Genomic DNA, 27,647 nt, shown 5'->3' with positions numbered 1-27,647 from the left:
GGTGATGGGAAGGGAAGTGGTTTTCCTCAGGAATACCCCAATATTCTCCTTCCAGAACTTTTGGTTTGGGCAGATCTAGGCAGGGCTTCACTCAAAGGCCGTTTGGCAAGCTCCTGAACTAAGCAGGAAAGCACCTGAAGCCAGTTCCCGCCTGTGATGTCCCATCACAGTTGCAATATTTCCTGTGATCCTGTGGGAGCATTAGTGAGTGACTAAGGATTGGAACTTTAGGGTTCTATCCTAGGGTCTGAGGCTAGGGAGACTCTGATTATAGCCAAGTCATTTCCCCTGCTCTAATCCACTCTAAGTGTGCTGACCCAGATTATAGCTCCTCCCCCACCAAATGTATAAACCAAGGAATCACAGAATCAGCAATCAGTAGTTTTATTTAAGGCAGAGGTGGGGAAAGGCTATGCCCCTTCACTGCCCTCCTCCTACCTCTCAGTCCTATCCTAGGTCAAACACTGGAACCTGCTGGAAAGGCTGACAGGCTGAGAGGAGGGTGGCAGAGTCATGGACCCTTACCTCAAATCAGCTTCCTTTCAGCTATACCCACACTCCCAGGATTTAGGGGCCTCTAGATCTCACCTAAGGGAAACACAGCTTTTCTGGTCCTCAGATGGGAGAGCTGGGGGAAGGTCCTCAGCATTCACCCTTCTGTGAACTGAAGAGACCAGCCCTCCCAAGGTGCCCGGAGGGAAGCCCCTCAGAGGGGCTAGGAGAGGAATGACAAGTATGAGGGATAGAAGATCTCTTGAGTGAAGTCGGGGCAGGCCCGGCTGTGCCCTCACACAGGGTATGGGTTGTCCAGGACCGCGACTCCTGCTGCTACACCACCATCTGCATGCTCCATGGCTTTGGTTCGAAGCAGATGTCCCACATGCTTGTTCATCACAAGTGTCTTTCCCTGCCTATAGAAATGGGGACAGGAGACACACAACTCCGTTACCAAGACAGCCTCCACACCCAAGACCTTCCCTGGTCCCACCTGAGCAGTGTATGAGTGACTCACTACATTCAGGGAAGAAGTGCTAGGATTTTAGAATCAGATTTGGGTTTGCATCCTCTCTGCGAAATTACTAGCTCTGTGCCTTTGAGCAAGTCACTCAGCCTTTCTAAATATCAATTTCCTCAATTTAAAATAGAGATAATACCTCTCACTTTGCAAGATGGTCATGAGGATTAAATAGAGCAGGAAAAGCACTTAGCATGATGCCAGGCTCACATTTCATGTTCTGTAGCTGTAAGTTTCCTTCTCTATCTCTCTCTCAAGATGGCTGTGGTGATAGTCAGGTTTGGGGGGAAGTGGCAGGCAGAAATGCTGCTAGAGGGAAAGATTGCAGAGAGAGAAGGCTATGGTTGGGAGCATGGTAGGATCTGGTATTCCTCCCACTTTGCTTGACCCTGAAGTGCAAATTTGCAGGAAGTGGTTTAAGGGACCAGGAACTATTCCTTACAAATTCCCAAGTAGTCTTCTCCTGATTCTTTAGTGCTCAAATCCAAACCCATAGGCCACTCAGCCTTTCAAAGGCACTGATTATCCTCTAGCTGGCCCCTCCCACCTTTCCCCAGAATTCCTGGTGGCCTGGAAACTGGACCCAAATTCTCTTCTTCCCTGGGGTCTCCTTCTAGTCCAGGGTTACTTTCTTATCCATCTTGATACTACTTGTAATTTCCTTTATAGTTACAAAGCACTTCTCATCTGGCTTCATTTGATAGCCCTGTGAGGTGGGCAGGTCTTGGCTCCTTGGCTTCATTTATTAGATAAGGAAACAGGTAACATGGCTATGGACTGGCAGAGCTAGAACTGAAGCCCAGGATTCCTGTCCCCTGTCCTTTGCTTCCTCTGGGCTCGCTTGGCTGACCCTCTGACAAGGAGGAGGCCCTCTTGTCTGGCTTACCTGACATAGACCCCAAAGATGCCTAGCTCTGAGATGCACTGGACCACTCGGACAGGGCTCCCAGGCCGTAGCAGGCAATTTCCAAAAGGCTCAGGTTCAATCTTTTCCATGAGGATGTAGGAGGCCCTCTCCTCGCTGTCCTTCAGCCGCTCCAGGGCCTGCACCATCTCTTCCCCGTAGAGGTTGTTACCTGCAATGGCACTGGCGAGTCACCCTGGACCCTCTGCGTACCTTCTCTACTCTATGCCCCCATTTCTGTGGTCAAGTCAGCAGCCTCAGTTCCTGACATCAGCTCAGTGAAGCTAGGGCAGGCCTGGCTCCAAAGGAGGGCATGTCACTTTAACAGGCAAGCCCTACCTACACAAGCAAACACACCTTCCACCACATCATCTTGCCCCGGTCCCCCTACCTGTCTGTGGCTTGCTTTCTCAGCCTCCCTGACTGGCTCCTGCCCCTCTTAAATGTTGAGATTCCTAAGGAATTGTCCTCTCCTCTATGTACATGCCTTTTTTTTTTGGAAGATCTCTTCTAAGGCTCCATCTATTATTCTCTGACTTGTTAATTCCCAAATCTTTAACTTAAGCTTCCTGTTCTAGACACCACATGGATATCCCATGGGCTCCCAGAACAAACTCAACATGTCCAACTAGAACTCATTACTTCTGTCTGAACCTGTTCCTCCTGGACCTTCCTACTCCCAATCAGGTGAAAGGCATCCCTGAGTCATATTTGACTCTTCCCTCTACATTACCTGTCACTAACTCAGACATGTCTCTTCAGTCTGTACTCCACAATGTCCTAGCCCTAGCCCAGGCCTCTGCAATTATACGAGCCTCCTCTATGGTCTCTGTTACCAAGGAATCCCCTCATCCAGGACAAGCTCTACTATGGCTGAAACATGGATCCTTGGGCAGTCGTGTGTCCCTTCCCTCCTTAAAACTCTCTAATGGATTCCCAGGACCCTCAGGATACAATCCAGTTTCCTACCTATTTTCAATGTCCCTTATAATGATGTCCCAAACCATCTTTTCTGGCCCAAATCCCTGCCTCCTCCCATCTCCTATGCTGCACTCCAGCCTTACCGGTTACTCCTTAATCTCCAAACATACACTTCCATGGACCGGTACCTCTACTTGAGGCTGTTCCTTCTGTATGGAATGCTCTCCCCCCTTTCCCACCTGGTAAACTCCTACTTATCCTTTAAGACCAAGATCAAAACTCATCTCCTCTGGGTCTGTGAGGCAGACATGATCCCTGCCCTCAAGGAGTTCAAACCAGGCAGGAAGACATCCAACCTCCTGATATGCCCTATCCCACTTCCCTACAATCTAGCCCCAGGCACCTCAGGCTAAACTTGTCCAAACCCTCCGGTTACGGTTAATCAGGTTCCCCTGTGCTCAACAGCACTTGATCACAGGGTCTCCTAGGACACTGTCCAAGATGAGGGCCTGTGTCAGTTCCTCCTGTGTCCCCCAGAGTCTGGGGCTCTGCCCATAGCAAGTGCCGATCAGCATTGATAACACCCTGCTAGCCCCCTTCCACTGAGCAGCCCTACAAAGGTGAAAGCACCTACCTCCACCCTCTCTCTGGGGCTTCAGCACGAACTGGCTAGGGGCAGCAAGGGCCTCAGCAATGGCCTGGTCCCCTTCTTCACCCTGGCAGGAGGCAAGAAAGCAGTCACCAGCAGTTTTAGGCCAGAGGCAGGAGCTGCGGTCCTACTGGTTATGGAGAGCAGCATCAGAGGAAGAACAGGAAGGGGAAGAGTGATAGCCCCTTCAGACTAGATGCTACTATCTGAATGTGACCCCCAACAAACCCCCTAAAGCAGCAAGTACAGTGAGAACAGGCTTTCTCTGGCAACAGTTCAGGGCTCCTCAGCAGGATGCCTGGAAAGCCCATATAGATATTCCCCAATTCTTGCTGTCCACCTCAGCTCCTTCCCCTTTCCACCTCCTGCCCCCCACTTCCCCCTTTGCTGATGGAGTTTACAACGGATTCCAGCCCCCTTCCCCAGGGCTCTAAGGGTTCTCACAGAGCATCACTGACCCATGTCTAGCCTACTACCAGCTCCAGCCTCCCCAACACATTGGGTTCTGGGTTCCTGCCACGTGGGAAGCCTATAGGAGGAGAAAGAGGCTACCCACACACCATGTCCAGTGAGTAGAGGCCAGCAAAGGTGGCCCGCAGACGGGCCACAGTCTCAGGCTGGCCAGGAAGCAACATCTCCAGTATGCCCATTCTGCTCAGCTCCTGCTGCACCTTCTTAGTCCCAGCCAGCTGGGTGGCAATATCCGGGCACTTGACAGCACGTGACCTCTCCAGCAGCAGGCGTGCTTCCCAGTTCTGCAGATGGGAGAAAACAAAAGGAAGTCTACTTTATTTCACTTTGGCTGACCTTTATGAGCATCCATCAGGTGCCAGGTTTCATGCTATCTTCACATTCATTATCTCCCACGGTCACTGCAACATCTTTGTGAGGCAGATGTGGATTCTTCCAATATATAGGATTCTTGCCCTCAGGGAGCTCACAGTTTAGCACAATGGTACATGACTATAATTAAAAGGGGAATAACAAAAGGTGTAAGGGCATACAAAAACGGATGAAGAGGTTTGAAAGAGGTGGGACACTTGTATGTGAGTTCAGCTTCCTACTGTACTCCAAATAAAATCCAAACTCCTCACCACAGACTACAAGACCTATCAGGATCTGCCTCCTGTCCCCCTTTCAACCATGTCAGTTTCTTGCCATCCCTCCATCTCACTCTCATAGTCCAGCCACACAGGCCAAACACACAAATGTCATTTCCACCTTTGCATTTGCTGCTTTTCCCTCTGCCTGGAATTCTTTTCCTTTTGGCTTTTCCAGCGGATGGTTGGGTCCTTCTCATTCTTAAGTCTCAGCTCAAACTACCCTATTTAATGTGGGATTCCCCATAATTCTCTATCTTTTCACCCTATTGTTTTATTCAAAGAGTTTCCCTCAACTAGAAAAAAATTTTTTTCTATTTTTGCATACTTTCTGATGACTATCTCCCTGACCAAAGTGTGAGCTCTGGCCCTTGTTGTCTTATTTCCTATTGTATTCCCCAGTGTCTAAAACACAGTGCTTGGAGCTTTGTAAATGCTCAATAAGTATTTGTTATTGTTGTTTAATGAAGTGAAAACTGAGTAGTCAGGTAGACAGGTCAGACTCAATAGGGAAGGCGTTCTCAGATTAGCAGAATGAGTAAGGCCTGCAGGTGCATAATCACAGGATGAATGTGCTGTGGAATTTGGGGCATGAGAGGCAGGTAAGAAGCTCTGAGGCTTCTAGGAGTTTGGGGTGTGAGAGGCAGGTAAACAGCAGAGGTGTCTCCCAGCTCTGGTCCCCATTCTGACAGTGGGGGGATAGCCTGTCCTTGATAAAGGCTAAGGCCTGAGGAACAACACCCACCCCCACCCATGCTGTGCTCCCTTTGAAGCTACATGGTACGAAAGCAAGATAAGGTGATACCATCATTACTGTCATTAACATGAATGGACAGAAAAATTTTCTGACACAGATAAAAGAGAAGTAAGAGTTGGCAGGAAGGAAATGGTCAGTGCTATGGTGGAACTGGTTTGCATTAGCTAGCCAGAGCTGACTGTACCCATCTCTTTCCAACTCTGTGTCCAGAAATGCTCAATTGGATAGCTTGAAATTGGCCACGATGGGACTACACCATAGAAATCAGCAAATGCTACAAATTGGGGCTCTCCCCCTGAGAAACATGACTGTTAAACACTTGCCAGCATGGAGAAAGGGGAACCCTCCTACACTGTTGGTGGGAATGCAAGCTGGTGCAGCCACTCTGGAAAACAGTATGGAGGTTCCTCAAAAAGTTGAAAATAGAGCTACCATATGATCCAGCAATTGCACTACTGGGTATTTACCCCAAAGATACAGAAGTAGGGATCCGAAAGGGTACGTGCATCCCGATGTTTATAGCAGCAATGTCCACAATAGCCAAACTGTGGAAAGAGCCAAGATGTCCATCAACAGATGAATGGATAAAGAAGATGTGGTATATATATACAATGGGATATTATGCAGCCATCAAAAGGAATGAGATCTTGCCATTTGCAACGACGTGGATGGAACTGGAGGGTATTATGCTGAGCGAAATAAGTCAAACAGAGAAAGACATGTATCATATGACCTCACTGATATGAGGAATTCTTAATCTCAAGAAACAAACTGAGGGTTGCTGGAGTGGGGGGTGGGAGGGATGGGGTGACTGGGTGATGGACACTGGGGAGGGTATGTGCTCTGGTAAGCGCTGTGAATTGTGCAAGACTGTTGAATCTCAGATCTGTACCTCTGAAACAAATAATGCAATATATGTTAAGAAAAAAAAAAAAGAAGAATGTAGCAGGAGGGGAAGAATGAAGGGGGGGAAATCGGAGGGGTAGACGAACCATGAGAGACGATGGACTCTGAAAAACAAACTGAGGGTTCTAGAGGGGAGGGGGGTGGGAGGATGGGTTAGCCTGGTGATGGGTATTGAGGAGGGCACGTTCTGCATGGAGCACTGGGTGTTATGCACAAACAATGAATCATGGAACACTATATCTAAAACTAATGATGTAATGTATGGGGATTAACATAACAATAAAAAAATTAAAAAAAAAAAAAAACACTTGCCAGCATATCCCTAGAAACAGTATGAATGGTTGAAGCAACATGGATTCCTGAAGATTCAGATTCTAGAAGACAGTGTGTTTGTAGAGGATGAGAGGTAGCAAATAGCTTATGGGAGAATAGGAGGTTCCTCCAGTAATTTCCCTGAGGATCACTGAGGCCAGGGCTCAGGGAAAAACCCAGGTTGTTGTGATGCCTGAGCTGGGTCTCTGAGGAATGATGGTGGGTCCTAGGAGGCAGAGAATGGTCTAACAGAATACCAACCTGTGGACTGTACTGACTCGGCATGTAGCCATCCCGGAAGTAAACCACAGCAACTTCCTGGCCGTCCCTAGAACACAGGATGGAGAAAGCTGCTGGTTTAAATTATAACTGATATGTTCAGTGGTTTAGTGTATTTTAGGGTGCATCAAAATGACTGGCTTTTTTCAAAGCCAGTCTGCACAGGTTGCCTAGACTGTAGTTCACTGGAAGCAAAGAAAGTAGCTACCCATACCACCACTTCTTCCACTAAAAACATGGAGGTATGCAGTAAGGAATGCTTTAGAATATTCCAGATCTAGAGTCATTAGAGGAAGGCCAGAGGGAAACAAGAAGGCAACTAGAATCAAACCAGATAAATACATTTTAAAAAAGGGCTAAAAATTACTGACCCTCAGAATCATATTGCCATGCCTAACAAAACACACTTATACTACTTAAAATAGCTGAAACTAGGCTGAGATTCTTTGAAATGGTGGATGTGAGGGTATGGAGATGCAAAATTATGAGTCTAGTCAAGACACAGACTGCCTTGAGTCGAGGCCAGAGGCCAAACTCAGGATCTGACAAGATGGCCGGGCTTCCTCGAGGATTATCAAGGAAACCCAGCATTTGCTGGCAGAACCAGTTCCTCGCATTAAAGCAGAACCAGATGAGAACAATGCCCATGATTTTCATGTGGTCATTGCTGGCCCCCAAGATGTCCCCTTTGAGGGAGGGCCTTTTAAACTTGAACTATTCTTTCCAGAAGAATACCTGACGGAAGCCCCTAAAGGACGTTTCATGACCAAAATTTACCATCCTAATGTAGATAAGTTGGGAAAAATATGTTTAGATATTTTGAAAGATAAGTGGTCCCCAGCACTGCAGATCTGCACAGTTCCACTATCAATCCAGGCTTTGTTAAATGCTCCCAATCCAGATGATCCATTAGCAAATGATGTAGCAGAGCAGTGGAAGACCAACGAAGCCCAAGCCATAGAGCTAGAGCACGGACTAGGCTATATGCCATGAATAATATTCAAAATCGATCTGATCATCAAGTGTGCATCACTTCTCCTGTTCTGCCAAAACTTCTTCTTTTTTGTTTGCATTTAATGGACACGGTCTTAGAAACACTACAGAATAAAAGCCCAGACATCTTCAGTCCTTTGGTGATTAAATGCACATTATCTATGATTAAAAGACAAACCTATGTCTTGTCTTGATTCAGTGTTGTAAAGCATGAGCAGAGACTAGAAGTACCATCTGGATTGTTGTGAAACGTTTAAAAGCAGTGGCCCCTCTCTGCTTTTATTCATTTCTCCTGTCATGGTTGAAGTATAAAGCACTGTGCATGAAGGTAGCTGTCAGGTTAGCTGGAGGGGTGTGAGTGTTTTTCTTTATTTTATTTTATTTTTTTTTTTTGAGGGGGAGAGGTAGTTTTAGTTTAATTTTATGGGCTCCTTTCCCCCTTTTTATGGTGATCTAATTGCACTGGCTAGAAGCAGCTAGCCAGTTCTTTAGAAGATGCTCTCGAGCCAAGTCTAACTTTATTTAGACATGGTAGATGGACAAGCTTGACTGTCTGAACCAATATGGGAACATAAAACAAACATCACAGCCTTCACTAATAACACTGTGACTTTGCTGTCAAGTATAGAATCCTTCCTTCAAGAAAAAGCTTCTGACCATTTTGTATGGCTTGTCTGGAAATTTCTGTAAATCTTATGTTTTAGTAAAATAAATTTTGTTGTTCTAAAAAAAAAGACACAGACTGTCTTTTTTAATTTCTTCCCCTTTGATTTATTTGATATTGTCTGATATATCTGGAAAGTAAATTAATGACTTTGTTATAAAAGCACATTTTGAAAATAGTAAGTGGTATTGTGAAATTCATGGAGGTTCTTAATTTTAATCACAAATAAATTAAAAAAAAAACCTATAAAGTTCCAGGTCTAAATATGTGTTGCAAGCAATGCTACCAAATTAAGTGGTACTAAAGTCACTTGGTGGAATCCCCCTGGAGGGAAGCACAGGGCCTGGCTTGGAACACAAATCCAGGCCCCTTGAGGCCTTGCCTGGGCTCAGAGAGCAGAATGAACAAGCTATTCCTCTTCTTCCCTGACTACCCAGCCCAACTGCCCTGGCCTGACCAGCTACCAAGAGGGGCAAGAAAACTTTTAGGAGCCCCAGGGCATATGAAAACCGAGGTTATTTTATTGTTTTAAAGATTTTATTTATTTGAGAGAGAGACAGAAAGAGATAGAAAGAGAGAGCACAAGCAAGGTGGGGGGAGGGAGAAGCAGGCTCCCCCCCTGAGCAGGGAGCCCGATGAGGGGCTCAATCCCAGGACCCTGAGTTCATGACCTAAGCCGAAGGCAGACACTTAACTGTTTGAGCCACCCAGGTGCTCCAACCAAGGTTATTTTAAGAAGGCCCTTATCAAGAATGTCAATAGCTCTGATACAACCCTTTAGAAGCAGAACATGACCACCTTCTCCAAACCTTCCTGAGATGATGGGGTATTTTGCCCCTAAAATTCAGAGAAGGAAGTAAGCCATCACATCTCCCAGAAGAAAGGATTACTGGGGGAAATGGCTGGCAGGATGAGTTTCCTAAAGCAACCCTCTATCAGATCCTTGGGGAATGCTCCCTGAACACTTACATAAACAGCCTTCGGTCTTGGTCCAGAGACCCCTTTTCAGAGACATCTTCAAACCTTCGACGGATTACATGGATATTCCTGGAAAAGATGGGCAAAGGTCAGAAGGAATGGATGCTCCGTTCTGAATGGATCTTCACAATCCTGGGGCCATATCTGCCGGTCTCCCTCCTTTACTTACCTGGCTAGTAGCTCATTCTCTATAGCACGCTGGTCAAATACGTTCCTTTCCTTCTCTTGAGCAATCAGTAGCACCAGAGCACTGGGGAAAGAGCAAACACAGTTGGCAGAAGTGCCAAAAAGCTTGTCCTCCCTCCAGCCCACCCCTTTCAGGAGGGAGAATGAGAACACAGCTTCCCTGAAAGAGCAGATATTCTCTCAAATCAGGAGGGTCTCAGGCGATACCTGAGGCTATAACACATTATTTCCTGAAACTACGAAACCTGAAAAAACGGAGATGTCTCTGCTCCATCTCCAGTAGGTAGATGAAATACTGTAATGATGTTAATTTTCTGTGCAAATTAAAATTTAGGTTTTAAAATCATCTCAAAAGGGGCGCCTGGGTGGCTCAGTCGTTAAGCATCTGCCTTCGGCTCAGGTCATGATCCCAGGGTCCTAGGATTGAGCCCCACATTGGGCTCCCTGCTCGGCAGGAAGCCTGCTTCTCCCTCTCCCACTCCCCCTGCTTGTGTTCCCTCTGTCGCTGTGTCTCTCTCTCTGTCAAATAAATAAATAAAATCTTTAAAAAAAAAAAAATCATCTCAAAAACCCAAGAGGACTTAAAAATAATGATTTTAAAATCTTTCTGGAAGAATAAACGAAAAGTACTGAAGAATATTTTATAGAAGAATAATGCTGGAGGTTGGAGGCTAATGACCCTATTACTAGATTTTAAAGCATATAATAAAAGAGTGTGTGGTTCTTGCATGATACATTAGAATAGCTCAGTGGAATCCTACAGAACCCTACAGGACCAACTATAAATAAAGCATTATCTCTTGGGGCCTCCCAACATTTCTGTGATGTACATAGGGACACATTTGGTTCCACAGTATTAATGGGATCACTGAGGCTTCCCTGACCTCTTCCTTTCTGCTACTCACATGCTTCCTTTTTTTTTTAATGTTTTATTTATTGGGGCGCCTGCGTGGCTCAGTTGGTTAAGCAACTGCCTTCGGCTCAGGTCATGGTCCCGGGGTCCTGAGATCGAGCCCCACATCGGGCTCCCTGCTCGGCGGGAGGCCTGCTTCTCCCTTGCCCACTCCCCCTGCTTGTGTTCCCTCTCTCGCTGTCTCTGTCAATTAAATAAAATCTTTAAAAAAAAAAAAGATTTTATTTATTTATTTGATAGAGAGAGACACAGTGAGAGAGGGAACACAAGCAGGGGGCGTGGGAGAGGGAGAAGCAGGCTTCCCGCCGAGCAGGGAGCCCGATGCGGGGCTCGATCCCAGGACCCCAGAATCATGACCTGAGCCGAAGGCAGACGCTTAACGACTGAGCCACCCAGGAGTCCCTAGCCACATACTTCTTAAAGAAGCAGGAGCTCAAGGACTCAGGGAGAAACTAAAGCCAGAGAACTGTCTGGCTACCAATCAGGCTCTTTTTAGTTATCAAAGACAGGTCCAGTCTCCCACCAGATGATCTCGAGGGACAATACTCAGCAGTAAATGGAGTATCAAACTCCATTTTGCTGGGACTCTTGGATGGCTAGATTTTGGCCTAGCAATCTAAGCATGGATTCCTTCCTCCTGTACTTGGCCACTGGTCTGTTTGTCTCTGCTTTTCTCTACCTCAACTGAGCCTCCTGGACTACATTTTGCATGACTCCTTTCCACTTAGCTGAAATACAGGTCCTAGTATGCCTCCACTCCTAGCTTGCCTGAAACCTCTTAAGGTCAGACATGACATTGAGCTGAATCTTGGCTTTGAGTTGGGTATCTGAGAGACAAGCTAGAAATGGTGCTCTCATATGCCATCCTCTCTTGAGAGAGTCCCAAGGGCCAGTGGCCTTGCTTTTCATATTGTAGCCTGATTTGCTCTGCTCATGGGTGGGAAGGTGGCACCTGGCCCAGGCTGGCCTACCTCCAAGAAGAGGCGGAGGAAGGAGGCTGTAGGCTGTAGGTTAAAGTGGAACTGCATTTCCTGGTTAAGTCAGCCTGCCCTCTGCCAAATAACCACAGCCAGACTCAGAAAACAGTCTACCTCCTCCTGCCTTCAGTTCTGAACAGTCTTTTGGGAGCAGGGCTAGGAAAGTTGTCAGCTAAGGAAGGTAAAGTGGCAATAGTGTGCTGGCTGGCAGTGAGGACTCCTGATCATAGCTCCAACATTTTATAACCAAATTCATCCTTTCTTATCCCTACTCATTCTAACCACAGGCACTAATATTTTGGAAGATTTTGAATAAATGTCTAAATAGGAATCATAAATCATATCCAGGCTTCTTTAAAAAAATTCTCAAGAATTACGGGATAACTGATGAAAATTCACCTGCTCTATAAATGTTTGAGCCTCAGTTTTTCAATCTATACTATGGGACCATTCCTCTTGGAGGCAGAACAGTGTAGTCGAGAGAAAGCAGGCCTTAGAGGCAGACAGACATGAATTCTAAACTTACTAGCTGTGTGACTTTCCACCTCTCTGAGCCCTCAGTTTGCTTTTCTATAAAATGAAACTAGTACTGCTTAGATGGTAGCTGCTATTATTATTATTACTAGTACTACTATTGGAAGTACCCTGTAATAATCCTCACCATGTTGTTTTTTTTTTATAATTTCTGAGTCTTTCAAGTTTGTATTTAAATTCCAGTTAGTTAACATATAGTGTAACATTAGTTTCAGGTATAGAATCTAGTGATTCATCAACACCCAGTGCTCATCACAAGTGCCCCCCTTAATACCCATCACTCATTTAACCCATCCCCCTGCCCACCTCCCCTTCAGTAACCCTCAGTTTGTTCTCTGTAGTTAAAAGTATGTTTTCTGGTTTGCCTCTCTTTTCTTTCCCCCACCATGTTCATCTGTTTTGTTTCTTAAATTCCACATATGAGTGAAATCATATGGTATTTGTCTTTCTCTGATTGACTTATTTCGCTTAGCATAATACATGCTAGCTTCATCCACGTCATTGCAAACGGCAAGATTTCATTCTTTATTCATTCATCAGTCAACGAACATTTGGGCCCTTTCCATAATTTGGCTATTGTTGATAATGCTGCTATAAACATTGGAGTGCATGTATCCCTTCAAATCTGTATTTTTGTATCCTTTGTGTAAATACCTAGTAGTGCAATTGCTGGATCACAGGGTGTTTCTATTTTTAACTTTTGGAGAAACCTCCGTACCATTTTCCAGAGTGGCTGCACCAGTTTGCATTCCCACCAATAGTGCAAGAGGGTTCCCCTTTCTCTGCATCCTCGCCAACACCTGTTGTTTCCTGGGTTGTTAATTTTAGCCATTCTGACAGGTGTGACTGGATATCTCATTATAGTTCGATTTGTATTTCTTTGATGATGAGTGATGTTGAGCATCCTCTCATGTGTCTGTTAGCCATCTGAATGTGTTCTTTGGAAAAATGTCTATTCACATCTTCTGCCCATTTTAACTGGATTATTTGTTTTTTGGGTGTTGAGTTGTGTAAGTTCTTTATATATTTTGGATACTAACCCTTTATCAGATATGTTATTTGCAAGTATCTTCTCCCATTCCAAAGGCTGCCTTTTAGTTTTGTTGATCGCTTCCTTTGCTTCCAAGCTTTTTATCTTGATGAAGCCCCAATAGTTCATTTTTGCTTTTGTTTCCCTTGCCTCTGGCAACGTGTCTAGTAAGATGTTGCTACAGCCGAGGTCAAAGAGGTTGCTGCCTGTGTTCTCCTCTAGGATTTTGATGGTTTCCTGATTCACATTCAGGCCTTTCAGCCACTTTGAGTTTATTTTTGTGTATGGTGTAAGAAAGTGGTCCAGTTTCATTCTTTTGCATGTGGCCGTTCAATTTTCCGAATACCATTTATTGAAGAGACTTTTCCATTTCTCACCAAGTTTTTTTAAAGCATTTTTCAAAGCCATGATTTCATTTAATTCTCCCACCCTCTTAGGTATTGTTATTATCATCCCCATTTTACAAATGAGGAAACTGTTGCTCGGAGAAAAGAATGGACTTAGCGAAGGTCACACGCTGGGTCAGCAGGAGTGACCATCTGACTTTCAAAATGAGAGAGGCCAGTCCCGGCTCAGGCGCCCACAGCTCCTATGCACCAGAGTCTGGTTCTGGGCACATGAGTCTTTGCACGTCATTCACAGCCTGGTCAGAGAAACCCTCTGCAGCATTTGTCCATCAGCAGTTCCCCGGCTGACCCCTACCTGGCTTCTGTCTCCTAAAATACAACTTAGCCAAGAGTTCTACTTGACAAAGTATTCATCTGATGCCTTCTAAATACTCAGAGTCCAAGGTGTCTTGAGTCTTAGTAAGGCTTAGCAAGCCCAAAGAGGCTCTCTCGGAGGCAATAAAGTCATTAAAAATGCAGATTCTAGAGGCAGTGGACTCTGGGCTCTACCACCAACTCGCCATTTGACCTTGAACAATTCACTTCACTTCTCTGAACCCCAGTTTCCTCATCTGTAAAATGGGGGAGATGGGTGGTATCTATCTCAATAGTGTTTGATAGGAGGACCTAATGAGATCCTCCATGTAAAGGCTTAGCACAAAGTGTGGCACTAGGAAGTGCTCATTTAACCATTAAAGCTATGTAAACATTGCAATAACTCTTGGTACAGTGGCCCCTCATTTATCCAGAAGTCACTTACCTGGCATCCTTATATATCTGGAACATGGTTGAGAAATAGGAAGGAAGCAAAAAATGCCTCTAAACAGTTAAAACAGACACTACAAAATCCCTAAATCAAAGCTTATGCATTTGCTCATCAAAGAGGCTGTCACCCTAATTAGACACTACATAACAACCCAGACCACTTGCTTTCCCAAACCCCAGCAAATCAGAAGGGAGGTCCGGGGACGGGAAGCACACTGACAGCAGCATGAAGTAAGAGCTGATAGTAGAGAAACAGAAAAACTGTGAAGAAAAGGAACAGGAGCATAAAGCCTAACAGCTGGGGCGATCAGCGCAGGCAAACAGCCTCCCACACCTCTCTACGTCTAGGGAGCGCCTCTGCCTTATGTTGCATCAAGATGCAATTATTGACAGATAATGCAGTCACTGACAGATAATGATGACCTCTTGCCAACAAGAAAAGATTAAATTGTAAGTCTGCGCCTCTTATTTAAGAAGAAAGCCCAAAAACTCCATTAAAACAATTTTGGCACTTAAAGGCGTAAGCTTCCATTTCCCGAAAAAAATCCCGCATTTCCTAATGATGTCAGGCAAAGAAGCAGTTGCTATAGCCATGAATGCTGAATCTAAAGCAGGATTCTGCTGCCACTTTTTCTCCCCCTTACTTGGCTGAGCCGTAGAGCTCCCAGGCTTTGGCGATCCCCAGGGCCAGTCCCTTGCTGGGATTATTGGAGAGGATCTTGGCAGCTTCTTTGGTCTTATTCAGGACATTGAAAACATGTCTGTTGGAAGAGAGATGTTTGTTCAGTAATTGGATGGATCTGGAAGACCCCTCTGCCTGTGACTCACAGACACTTACAGGAACATCACTTTGAGAATTAGCCGAACACTAAAAAGCATCTTATCATTGTGCTCCTGTAGGATCCACCTCAGGCTGGAATATACTGGGCCGCCCACACCCTGGCCCCGTGTCCGTGCCCAGAGCCCTGAGACCCTGTGTTCCTACTCTATACCAGCCTCCCATTGGGCTGGGACGCCTTTCCCTGAGCCCCAGGTGCCTGCTATCTGGAATCCTGCTGCAGACCATCTGGAATCACAGCCACACGGAACATCACTGCTGGCTAGACGTGGCTGCTACGAGGGTCCAGCCTTCCAATGGGAAGTCACTCATCCCTCTCTGCCACGGATTCTGAACTCTTTTCAGGCCTTCAAACTCTTTCTCACCTCAGATACTGTTTCCTCAGCCTGGAATACTAACCTGTACAATGAGGGGGCGGGACTAGATGAACCACGAGGTCCCTTCTCTCCTTGACATACTAAGACCTAATTACAAGTGGAAACTGCTGTGAGGGGAAACGCATGACCCAGGTCACAGGAAGGCACAGTCAGAATTGGAGATCCCTGCCCCCACCTGTAATTGTAGGCCTACCAGGCTTTCACCCCACCAGTGTGCCCAGTGTTGCCAAAAGGACCCACCGGTGCACAGCTGGGGTGCGGGAGGCCAGGCCCCCAAAGCTGGCAGAGATGGTGTTGATTTCAATCTGTTTCAGGGCTGCGGAGCCATCTGCATTGCGCTGGAACATGTAGTCTGAGCGATTCAGGCCCAGGAACACAGTCTGTGGGGAAAACTGAAGGCTGAGTACATTTGCCCAGGGGCTGACTGAGGGCCTAGCTATGGAACAGACAGGTAACATGAATTCTACAAAGAGATCAGAGTTGCTGGCTAATGCTCCAAAACCCAGTGGAATCATTCTTCTGGTCATCCCCGGGTTGGTCACTGATGTATAAACCCAGTGGGGACCAAAGAGAGGCAGATTCCCCTGAGTTCAGGCTCTGGGCCAAATTCTTCTGGTCAAAAAATGGAGGGACAGGTCCTGCACTGGGGTGGAGTGGGGAATGGTTACCTGGGCAATGCCCTCTTTCAGGACTTGCTTGTGGATGTCAAAGAGACGAGCGGTGAAGTTGTCCCTCTTGATGGTGCTGGAGGAGGAAATAGAGCATTTTCTAGGCTATATGGGACCTTAAAGGTCAAGTTCCACCCCTGTCCATTGCCTCCTGAATCTCTGGGTCTACTGACCGAAACTTGAATACCCACATCAACCTGGTAGAGAATAGTGGTTTAGTACCCAGCTCTAGAGCCAGATCAGCTGGGTTCAAATCCCAGCTCTACCACTCACTACTAGGCAACCTTAGAGAATTATTTCACCTCTCTGTGTCTGTTTGCTCATCTGTAAGAGATGAAAATGAAAGATGAAGAGGAAAATAATTACAGAGTTGTGGTGAAGGGTAAGTGAGATATTACATGTATAGAACTGAGCCTAGTGTCTGGCCTCGAGAGAAATTAAGAAATAGCATGTGATAGAAACATTCCATCTTTGAATAGCTCAGATGATTGGTTAGGCTTCTGGTCGACCCAACATTAAGTCTCCATAGCTTCTCCTACACTCTGGGACCTCCAAGGACAAGTCTTCTCCACCTCTTACACGGCAACTCTCAGAAATTAAAAGACAGCAGTTATGCCCTGTGCCCCAAAGATTCTTCTGACACATGCTAAATATCCTATTTTTTTTCTTCAGCCAATCCTCATATGACGGGATTTCCTCAGGGCAGCCTTTCCTATCTGGATCAGATCCTCCTGCTATATGCTCTCAGAGCACTGTGGATCTCTGCTTTACAGCACAGATTACAGATGCAATTTTTCATTTGATTTCTGTAATGACTAGTGTCATTGCTCCTATTTGACTATAAACTGCCCTGCAGTTCCTCTGTTCCCCAACCAGCTCTCTCATGGGACCTTTCCAGCCCTTGGTGAGGACAGCCCCCAGCTGGACTTCAGCCTCTAGGAAAGTTAAGACACATTTTCCCTTTTCTGAAGAGGTGCCCCACTTCAAGCTTGGACCCTATGCTGTTATTCTAACACATGTGATCCTGGGGCTCTATTCCCTTACAAACTAGGGTTTGTGTGTATTTCAGAGGACAGAGAAATGGGGAATGCAGGGTTGCAGAGATGGACTGCAGGGAAGGTCTCCACATAACTGCATCTTTAGGGCACAGGTCATAAATCAGGCTGCTCATAAATCCCACAATCCAGAATCACAGGTACAAAAGCCAGGCCCACCCTGAAAAAGATCTGGGGGGGAAGGTGGTGGTAGGGTTTATACATTCATAACTCATTGGGTTGTTTGTTTGTTTTTTTTAACTCATTGAGTTTTTAGCTCCAAGTCAATGGTTTCCAAACCTCTGACCACTAAGATCCCTTCTCATGTTCACCCTCACACCAATGGGCACTTTTTTTCCGCTTTCTTTTAGAGAGAGAGAGCGCGAGCAGGGGGTGAGTTGCAAAGGGAGAAGGAGAGAGAGACTCTTAAGCAGACTCCACACTCACTGTGGAGCCCAACTCGGGGCTTGATCTCACAACGCTGAGCCGAAATCAAGAGTCGGACGCTCCACTGACTGAGCCACCCGGGTGCCCCCAATGTGCACATTTTTAAAAGATTTTGTCTCTGGGGTACCTGGCTGGCTCAGTCAGTGGAGCATACAACTCTTGGTCTCAGGGTTGTGAGTTTGAGCCCCACACTGGATATAGAGATTACTTAAAACTAGAATCTTAAAAAAAAAGATCTGTAACAAAATAATTGTTTTCTTTTGGAAAATTAATCAGACATGCAAGTATGTATGTCTAGTCTCTCTCTCTACATATATATATATATATATACACACACACATATACACAAATACATATACACAAATACATATATTTATATATATTTAATTCTAAAATAAAGAATTTAATTTTAAAGAAATTTCCCTTGCCTCCGGGTCTGAAGAGAAAAAAAGGATCAAGGGAGAAGAGACAGGGGTGGAGGGGTGAGCCATTTCAGGGGTTCTATATCCTTGTACCCTGGGTGTGGCCCAGTCTATACCCCATCTCATCCAGAGATAAGGGGCCTGAGGTAACAAGAAAGAGTCAATGTCTAGGAAAAGAAGAAATCTGACTTTAAACCCAATAATCTTCTCTGTCCTTTGTTTTCTCTAAAACTATACTGACCTTCCCTAATTCCAAATAGAAATCTCAGTCTTCAAAGCAGGGGGCCATGGATCAGAGAATCACAGAATGCCAGGGTTGGAAGGGATCTTAGATGCAGGCCAATCTCACGACTTTACAGATGAAGAAACTGAGGCCCAGAGAAAGAAAGGGAACCTTCTTGAGGCCATATAAATAAGTGAGGATTAGAGCCAGGATTAGAAGCCAGAGCTCCTGACTTCTATTCTACTACTTTTTGTTCTTCTGGGAGGTACCTGTCCCCCACCCAACCAAGTCAGCTGCCAGAGCAACATCTCATGGCTCCCCAGTCTTCTAGTCCCTTGGTTCCTGCAGTTCCCAGCCCCTAATGCCCCACAACCCAGTACCTGGAGAGCGTCTGCTCCAGAAAGGCAGCATTCTGGCTGACAGCATCCACCAGCATGTTGAAGTCCATCTGCACAGCATAGGCCTGCTCCAGCAGGGCACTGGGGACCAGTGAGGGGAAGAGCGTGAATGGGGCATAGCTTACCACCTGATCAAGGAGAAAGAGTGGGCAGGGGTAGAACACCCGTGAATGGGTTGTCTTCCTGCAAACACAACCCCATGGAAAGCATGGCCGACATTTACTGAGGACACACAAACTGCAAAATAGTGGTTCCCTCTGGGAAGGGAGGAAGTGAACAGGATGATGAAGGGGTATAAAGGGAAGTTTCAGACTCTGTAATATTCCATCTCTTTACATTAAAAAAGAACTAGAGGCAAAACAGCCAAAAGCAAAGACAAAAAATAAGTAAGAAATCACTGAGCACTTACAGTATGCAAGGCACTGTTTTAAATACCTTACATGGCTGCATCATTTATCTCTGTGAGGCAGACTTTATTACTATCTATTCTTAATAAGTAGATAAGGGAATTGAGATTCAGAGAGATTATGTAACATATCCAAAATTATATAATGTGCCATGTGTTACATGGCACTGAGATTTGACCCAAGGTGGTTGATAAACAACACACACATACACACACAGCTCCTAGCCAGCTGATGATCTAAACCCAAGACCCTCTGCATGCCAGGAGCTCACACCCCAGTCCTCTTGCCTTCTGGCTGGGGGAGAGGGACAGTCCTGCTGTAAGGGCTGCCGCAGAAGTGAATTCTGGCCCCCAGAACAGAAGTTAGGAGTGGTTTCCCCTCAGTACTGGAGACGGTGACTCAGGTTGCCAGGCCTAGAGTTAAGCTTGGACTTTGGCAGAACTGGGAAACCCCTCCGCCACCTGGAACACTATTTCTAGAAGGGGAGAATGCCTTCTGAGATTCACAACAACAAATGAACTAGAATTTGGGTAAGAGATGATAAGATGACCTTATGACTTATTTTATGAGGCATTCCTGAGTTTAACCTCTGAGTTAATATCCGTTTGCCATTATGGTCGTACGAGTTTATGGCATTAGAACTTGGCATTATATATTTATTTAAAAATATTATTTTGAACAGATAATATAAACACATGATACAAAATTCAAAAGAGACAGAAGGATACATAGTGAAAAGTATGTCTCACTCCCACTCTGGCCCCAGTGACTCAGTTCTCCCCAGAGGCAAATGGCATACTAGAGTCTCACATGTCCTTTAGACTCTACGCATACATACATATTTTCTCTTTTTCTATACACACAGAAGCACATGATACATATATTGTTCTGTCCTTTGCTTTATAAATATTTCAGAGTCATTTCCATATATGTTCAAATAAAGCACTCTCATTCTTTTTAATGGCTGCACAGTATTCCATTCTTTGGATAGAAAATAATTTATTGAATCTAGCTTTCTATTATGAACATTTAGATGGTTTCCTTCCCCCACCCCTTTATAATCAATGCTTCAATCAATATCCTAGAATATACATTCTAGCTACTTTGTGTGTGAGAAAGTCCATAAACTGTAAATTTAAAAAGTGGAAATATCAGGTAATGAGGATAAATCCATTTAAAATTTTGGTAGATAATACCCAAACTGCCCTCTTCAGAATCTCAGAAGACAAACTCAGGTAATACCCTGAGTGCATGCGTAATGACTATAGGGTGTTTCCTTGACTTTATTTATTTTTTAAAGATTTATTTATTTATTTGACAGAGAGAGACACAGTGAGAGGGGGAACACAAGCAGGGGGAGCTGGAGAGGGAGAAGCAGGCCTCCCACCAAGCAGGGAGCCCGATGAGGGCCTTGATTCCAGGACCCTGGGATCATGACGTGAGCCGAAGGCAGACGCTTAACGACTGAGCCACCCAGGTGCCCGACTTTATTTTTTAAAAAGATTTTATTTTATTTATTTATTTGAGAGAGAGAGAGTGTGAGCGGGCTGGAAGGGCAGGGAAGAGAAGCAGACTCCCCGCTGAACAGAGAGCCCAACATGGGGCTCGATCCCAGGACCTAGAGATCATGACCTGAGTCAAAGGCAGGCGCTCCGTTTCCTTGGCTTTAAAACTCAGAACTCTGCCTCTTCCAACAAGTCTCATTTGGCCTGAAAAACTCCCAAAGATTTTTTCTAATAAGAGTTCCCTCTGGGGTGCCTTGGTGGCTTAGTCGGGTTAAGTGTGCAACTCTTGGTTTGGGCTCAGGTCATAATCTCAGGGTTGTGAGATCGAGCCCCATGTCAGGCTCCATACGGGGCATGGAGCCTGCTTAAGATTCTCCCTCTCCCTCTGCCTCTCCCAGCTTATGTCCATGCACATTCTTTCAAAAAAAAAAAAAGACTTTCCTCTTCCTCTGTCCCCATGACTCATCATGCCCGCTTGAATTTAGGATCAATAGTATACAGCTGTTTTCTGCTATGCATAGGCCAAAGGCTGAAACACACAGTCTTTTCATTTTTTTATAGAGACACAGACACAGAGAAATAGTCTTCTACTATAAGAACAACTATAGCACATGCATGACAAGAAATACTCCGCTTCAGAATCAGAGAAACAAAGAGTGCTGGGAAGAAGAGCCCCCATCTCACTTAAGGGGCCAGAACTCCACGCTGGGTATCTAGGTTTTTTTTTTTTTTTAATTTCATTATTAAAAAAAAAACACTGGCTCTAACTTTTTCACTCTGGTGAAAAAACTGTTAACAATGCTTGCCTCTAGGGAGGAAAACAGTGGCTGGAGGGAGGAGATTTACTCTACACTGAATACCTTTTAAATTTTGTACCCTGTTCATGTATTTTTTATTTTAAATTTAAATTTTTTTTAAAAATTAACTCCCTAAAGCTGCAGGAGCCTACTATTTAGTCTGCACATGGCTAGTCTGTCCCCCCAACCTATAGGATAAAGTTCACATTCCTCTTCCACCCAGTATCAAAAGCCTCTAGGTTATCTGACTTTGGCCTGTCTTCTGCCCCACATTCAGGGGACAGAACATTGAGCATTTTTTGCCTTTTCCTAATTTGGGGCCTCTGCTATGCTGTTCTTTTTTTTTCTTTTTTAATGTTTTTATTTTTTTAAGTAGGCTTCATGCCAATGTAGGGCTTGGACTCACGACCCTGAGATCAAGAGTCGCATGCCCTACTGACTGAGCCAGCCAGGCACACCTCTGCTATGCTGTTCTTTTCCCCTTTATTATTTTTTTAAAAGATTTTATTTATTTGAGAGAGAGAGAGAGAGTGCGCGAGCATGAGTGCCGGGGAGGGGCAGAGGGAGAGGTAGAAGCAGGCTCTCCGCTGAGAAAGGAGCGTGATGCAGGGCTCAATTCCAGGACCCAAACAACTGAGCCACCCAGGCGCCCCACCCCCATTTATTTTTTAGGATCTAGTTCAAATACAACTAATGAGTTGCTCCTTTTTCTAGATGTCCCATACAATCGCCTGAGAGAGGCAGTAAAGAATGGAAGCTCAGAACATGGGCTCAGGAGGCAAACTCTTTGGGTTTGAATTCTAGCTTTGCCAATTACACCACTATTCACATGACCTTGGGCCAGTTACTTAACCTCTCTGGGCCTTGGTTTCCTCACCTCTCATCTCATTTCTGTTGTGGTAAGACTTAAATGAGTTACTGATTCCTAAGTGTTTAGAATAGTGCCTGGCACACAGTAAATACTCAATAAATGATAGCTAATATTGTGCAGCCGGCTATCTATGTTTTCTCATAGAACTGACATTACTTAATTTTGTTTTGTGGCACATTCTCCAACTAGACCATGCGCTTCAGAGGCCAGGGCCTCTGTGTTCTCAGTGCCTAAAATGGTCTGGCATAGAACAGGCACCTGGGAAAGATTTGGAATGAAATCTCTCTTTCACACATATATACACACATATACACACTCACAAACTTCCTGTCTTTTTTCTCTGAATTGGGACTCTCATTGAGGACTGTGTCTTTTCTAGGCTCCATTAACTTCCAGAAAGACCAAGTACTGGACCTTCACATAATACCTATTGATTAATAGAACAAAAAAATCTTGGAAGGGTAAATGCTCAATCCTGGGTTCAGACAAGCAGTTCCCATAATGCAAGGTTCACAAACCAAGCAATTATATTCCCAAAGCCAGAGGCAGACCTTCCACAATATGAGCCTACCTTAGGTGACAGCCATTCTCATTCATTCAGGCCTCAGCAAATACTTACTGAGTCTGGACTCTCCAGCAGGCCCTTAACTAGGTTCTGGGCACACAGAGAAAAAAAGAATGTGGCTTGGTAAAGAAAGATCGTGACAGCTCTCTGGTTACTAACATGGATTGTCACAGGGCATACTACTAAGTAAAAGGAAAAAAGCAAGGCACAAAAGGGCTTGTCTAGGACACTTCTTTGTGTAAAAAGTGGGAAAGAGAAATATATACTTTTTTTGTTATGAGTAAACTGTATGAAAGAATAAATAAGAACCTGCCTTCAGGTCATGAAAACAGATGGCTAGGGAATGTGGGAGGGAGGGTTAAACTGTAAACTCTGCCCTCTGAACCACGAAAATGTCTTACCTAGTCACAAAATAGACTTTTTTTTTAAAGGATGAGACTTTTAAAAGATGTGGTTTGGACTCAGCAGTTCTACCTTTATGTATCAACCCTACAGAAACACTCATAAAGATACCCAACAGACGTGTATGCTGTTCCCTGGAGTGCTATTTGTAATCATAAAACATTAGAAATCACCTAAATCGTCATCAACAGAGGAAAGCTGAGCAGTGATCCATCCACACCTGGAACACTATGTCTTAGAACGAAGCTAATCCTACTGGAGGGAGTTGGAAAGAGTTCTAAAACAGATTGTTAAATGAAAAACAAAATCACAGGGCTCCTGGGTGGCTTAGTTGGTTAAGTGACTGCCTTTGGCTCAGGTCATGATCCCAGAGTCCCAGGATCGAGTCCCGCATCGGGCTCCCTGCTCAATGGGGAGCCTGCTTCTCCCTCTGCCTGCCGCTCCCCCTGCTTGTGCTCTCTGACAAAAAAAAAAAAAACAACTTAAAACAAAAACGGAGTAATCTGCATGATCTATATGATCCAATTTATTTTTTAGAAAACCATATATTTTGGGGCTAACTCTTGATCTGGGGGTTGTGGGTTTGAGCCCTGCACTGGGTGTAGAGGTTACAAAAAAAAACCAGTAAACTTAAAAAAGAAAAGCATGTTATTTCTTTATATACACAAATATGTATATAAATGCACAGAGAAGGATATACACAAACCAATTGTACAGATATACCCCCCGCAGTGTGATTAGGGGGTCTTAAAAAATAATAGTTCACTAGAAAAAGTGCTTCACGTGAATTATCTTCTTATTCTGTTACCAACTTGACGAGGTAGGTCCCATTACTATCCCTTTTTTTATTATTTGAAGAAACCACAGCTGAGAGAGGTTATGTATCCTGCCTAAGTCACACTTGAAACCCCAGACTTAAATTTGATTCCTCTAGCAGGCTACTTTCTACATATATTTAGAGATCAATTTTAGTTATTGAAAAAATAAAATAAAGCAAAAGTGATGTCTCGGACAGAAAGGAGCTGCCTTTAGCCTGGCAGGGACCAGATAATGAGCATTAGGATCCAGAGCGGTGTGGTCAGTGCTGTGGGGAGGAGTCAGGGGCTTACATCAGAGGAGCTGGGCTCCTGTGAGGTCCTCAGCAACACTCCCTCGGCCAGGGCGCGGTCCACAGCCTGCCGGGCCATCTCCTCCAGCTGCTCATCCCGCAAGATGCTCCCCCAGCCGGTGGCCATCCCAACCTGCAGCAGGAAGAGAGGAGAAGGCTTGGTGATGGATGGCCTGGGCCCCAGCAACGGATGAAACTGGCGGTGCGGTACAGGGGAGTGAACACTGGATGGCAGCTCTTAACTTCCATGAGTGCAGAATGGAAAGCTTGACGAAGCATTTCCACTACCACTCTCTCTTTTGGTTCCTAACACAAGGACGGCATTATTCTCACAGTAAGGAAGTGGAATCTCGGAGCGGTGAAATGACTTGCCCAAGGTAATGATTGGTAAAACCTGCATTTGAACCCAGGTCACAGGACTCCCCGCCCAGTGCTTTTCTTTTCTTTTCTTTTTTTTAATTTTTTATTTATTTGACAGAGAGAGACGCAGCGAGAGAGGGAACACAAGCAGGGGGAGTGGGAGAGGGAGAAGCAGACTCCTGGCTGAGCAGGGAGCCCGATGCAGGGCTCGATCCCAGGACCCTGGGATCATGACCTGAGCCGAAGGCAGATGCTTAACGACTGAGCCACCCAGGTGCCCCAGGCCCAGTGTTTTCATTGGAGAAAGAGGCACTAATGTCATATGTGATTGGGGCAAATTCCTTCCCCCTTGTAGCTGCATATTCCCTACCTGTGAAACCAGGGGGATGGAGCAGACCAGTGGTTTCCAAACCTGGCTCAATATTCTGGGGAGCTTGGCAAAGAATACAAATTCCTGGGCCTCACTCAGAGATTCTCATGCAAGAGGTCTGAGGAGAGGGAGGGTATTTTTTTTTTTTTTTTTGTAGCTCTGTATTTTTAACAAATTTAAAACCACTGCAATAGATTATTAATTTCCGTTCTGGGGCACCTGGGTGGCTCAGTCGGTTAAGTGTCTGACTCTTGATCTCAGCTCAGGTCTTGATTTCAAGGCCTGCATTGGGAATGGAGCCTACTTAATTTTTTTTTTTTTTTTTAAATTTTCCCTTCTAGCTCACAACCCATGTTGGCAGATCTCAAATGGGAGGGGTGGGTAGGAGGAGCCCTTTGTAGAATACTATGAAATGCAGATACGGTGAACTCCTCCCTCATACTAACCGGAAGCAAACTCACTAGCAGGACATGACTACATTCCTTGTATGGACATCTATCATCACAGCACCAAGACAAAATATTTCTGAGAAATCACATTAGCAGGATAGAAACAACCAAAACCCAAGTGCCCAGTGTAATAGGAGGAGGAGTCCAACTGCCTGTCCAGGGACACACAGGTATGAACCAACTCACACCCTGATACTCACTGATTTTGCAGCAGGCCTCAGGGATTTAAGAAGATCTGATTAAAAATCTGGAACGCCGGTCATCATTTTGTTTTGCCCTATTGTTACTGGATTTTAGGAAAAGAACACGGTTACCCAGCTCAGCGGTCCCCAAAAAGGAAGCTAGAGAACACCAAGTAACTTGATCACGTTTAGCTCCATCTCCCTCTCCCTTTAACAGAACTGGTGCTAAACCAATTATGAAAGTCTGTTGGCCTCAGCACAATGTTTCGAAAGAAAATGACCGTGTGATTTCAAGGGGGTCCTGACAACAGAGATAAGGGCAGTTCATAGAGTCATAATAAAGCTCTGGGTCAGTGAGATCCGGGTTTGAGCCCATAATAACATTACTTCCTTCATAAATAAGGTCACCATGTGGATTAAATGAGAAAAAAATCTGTGTGTAGTTCCTTAGCAGAGTTTGGAGCTCTATACATGGGAACTTCTTTTTTTGGCTATACCCACATTACAGGTGGAAGACTTAGGAGGTCACACGGCAGGCTGGTGGCAGAACTGGGACAAGAACTTATGACTGACATTAGAGGAACAGAACCCTCCATTAGCCCCCATCTCTTCACAACTCTGGGATCCCAACATCTCTGCCTGCCCTTGGGCTCTTGTCTACTTGGTAAACACTGAACGGCATCTAATGCCAGGCCCTAGACTAGGCACCGAGGACACAAGAGAGATAAGACATGAAGATAATCACTATGTAAAGTGCTGATTGGGCCCTTTGTTTTTCTCATTCTGCAGACTCAACCTTGGGGCTTTATTTGTTTTGCTGAGGACACTCAAATCTATACCTTCACAGTGGTGCTTTCCTGACCTCCAAACTCTAATAACCTACTGCTTATGGGGAGTCTCTGCAGAACCAGAATAGAATTTGTGGTTGTCTCCCCACAAATCTGCTCCTCCTCTGATGAATCCCACCCAAGCACTCAAGCCTTGTACATACTTCTCTCCAACACCCCAGTCTCCCCAAATCCTGTAGTTTCTATTAAATATAGAATGCTTTGAATTCCTTGATTTCTCTCCAGCTCCGCTGTCAGGAGCCTCGTTCCGGCTACCATCATCTCTTCCCCGGGCACTAAACAGACTCAGAGTGAGGTTATCTTCAGTGACCAGGATACATCTGCCTCTCTCCGGCCCCTAGGCTAGGCACGTGCGGCAGGCTTCTCTTTGTGGAACACTCCCCACCATTCCTGACTAGCCTTCATGACTCAGTTTCAGAAGCTGTTCCTGTTCTCCGCCCAGGGCTTCTACAGACCGCTAGTTTCCCCTGTACCATAGGAATCAGGAATCATTGTGTGTCTTCATCACTTCTCTACCTGCCCGCCTACTACTGTATTCAGTGAATGTTAAATGAATGAATGATGAATGAATGACAGACTGTGACCAGATCAACAAAAGTCTTAAAACGGGCCCACGAGAAAATCCGGTCGGACTTTATCGCGAGGGCGAGGCCATGCCTGCGTGAGGCCTGGGGCAACAACGCCCGTCTCCCGCCCAGGCTTGCCCCACTTCATGGGCCCGTTCGCTCCCACTCCAGGCAAAGTTTGGTTCTAATCGCTCCCAGTTCCTTCCTTTCCTTTTTAAACTCCGGCACGCTGTCCCCGACACCGGCCCGATCGGGGTAAGGAGATCTGGGAAATCTGGGATCAACACGCACCAGCCCAACCCCCTCAGTGGACACCAGTTTCCCCTTCCCTACGATGAGTTTGAGTTGCAACATCTCTCCGCCTTCAGGGTTCCAATCACTGGCCAGACCCCTCCCTCACATCTATCCTCTCTAGGAAACGTGGCCCTTGCCGGCCGCCGTTGCCGCTCCCCAACCTACTAGTTCGTCGTCCTGCCTTCCGCGGTACTCAAGCCCCTCGCGCAGTTACCCCAGGTCCAGGGGGCGGGGCCTCGCTGCGACC

At 45.5% G+C, this 27,647-nt stretch overlaps 1 protein-coding gene and 1 pseudogene across 4 annotated transcripts; one reads left to right on the top strand and one right to left on the bottom strand.

Annotated features, from left to right (window-relative positions):
- Window positions 1-6: 6 nt before the first annotated feature.
- On the bottom strand, window positions 7-27,647 carry GSS (glutathione synthetase). 4 transcript variants are annotated; one of them, XM_032420088.1, is made up of 14 exons: window positions 27,566-27,632; window positions 25,711-25,796; window positions 24,333-24,464; window positions 18,659-18,757; window positions 16,153-16,228; window positions 15,725-15,864; window positions 14,914-15,030; window positions 9,648-9,728; window positions 9,470-9,547; window positions 6,826-6,892; window positions 4,050-4,244; window positions 3,475-3,556; window positions 1,902-2,091; window positions 7-911 (listed from the first exon to the last, which is right to left on the bottom strand). In XM_032420088.1, the coding sequence occupies exons 4-14, from the start codon at window positions 18,724-18,726 to the stop codon at window positions 788-790; spliced, it is 1,218 nt and encodes a 405-aa protein (XP_032275979.1). In that variant the 5' UTR covers window positions 18,727-18,757; window positions 24,333-24,464; window positions 25,711-25,796; window positions 27,566-27,632; the 3' UTR covers window positions 7-787. The 4 variants fall into 4 exon arrangements, with proteins under 4 accessions (XP_032275979.1, XP_032275977.1, XP_032275978.1 ...); XM_032420086.1 differs by having other exon boundaries at window positions 18,659-18,804; window positions 27,566-27,630; XM_032420087.1 differs by lacking the exon at window positions 27,566-27,632 and adding an exon at window positions 27,398-27,548 and having other exon boundaries at window positions 18,659-18,804.
- LOC116642034 lies at window positions 7,394-8,581 on the top strand (annotated as a pseudogene).

The sequence above is a fragment of the Phoca vitulina genome, unplaced genomic scaffold (assembly GCF_004348235.1).
Source record: "Phoca vitulina isolate PV1807 unplaced genomic scaffold, GSC_HSeal_1.0 scaffold22, whole genome shotgun sequence".
NCBI classification, from domain to species: domain Eukaryota; kingdom Metazoa; phylum Chordata; class Mammalia; order Carnivora; family Phocidae; genus Phoca; species Phoca vitulina.
Note: the sequence above shows the minus strand (reverse complement) of the source record. Positions and strands in the feature narration are given on the sequence as shown.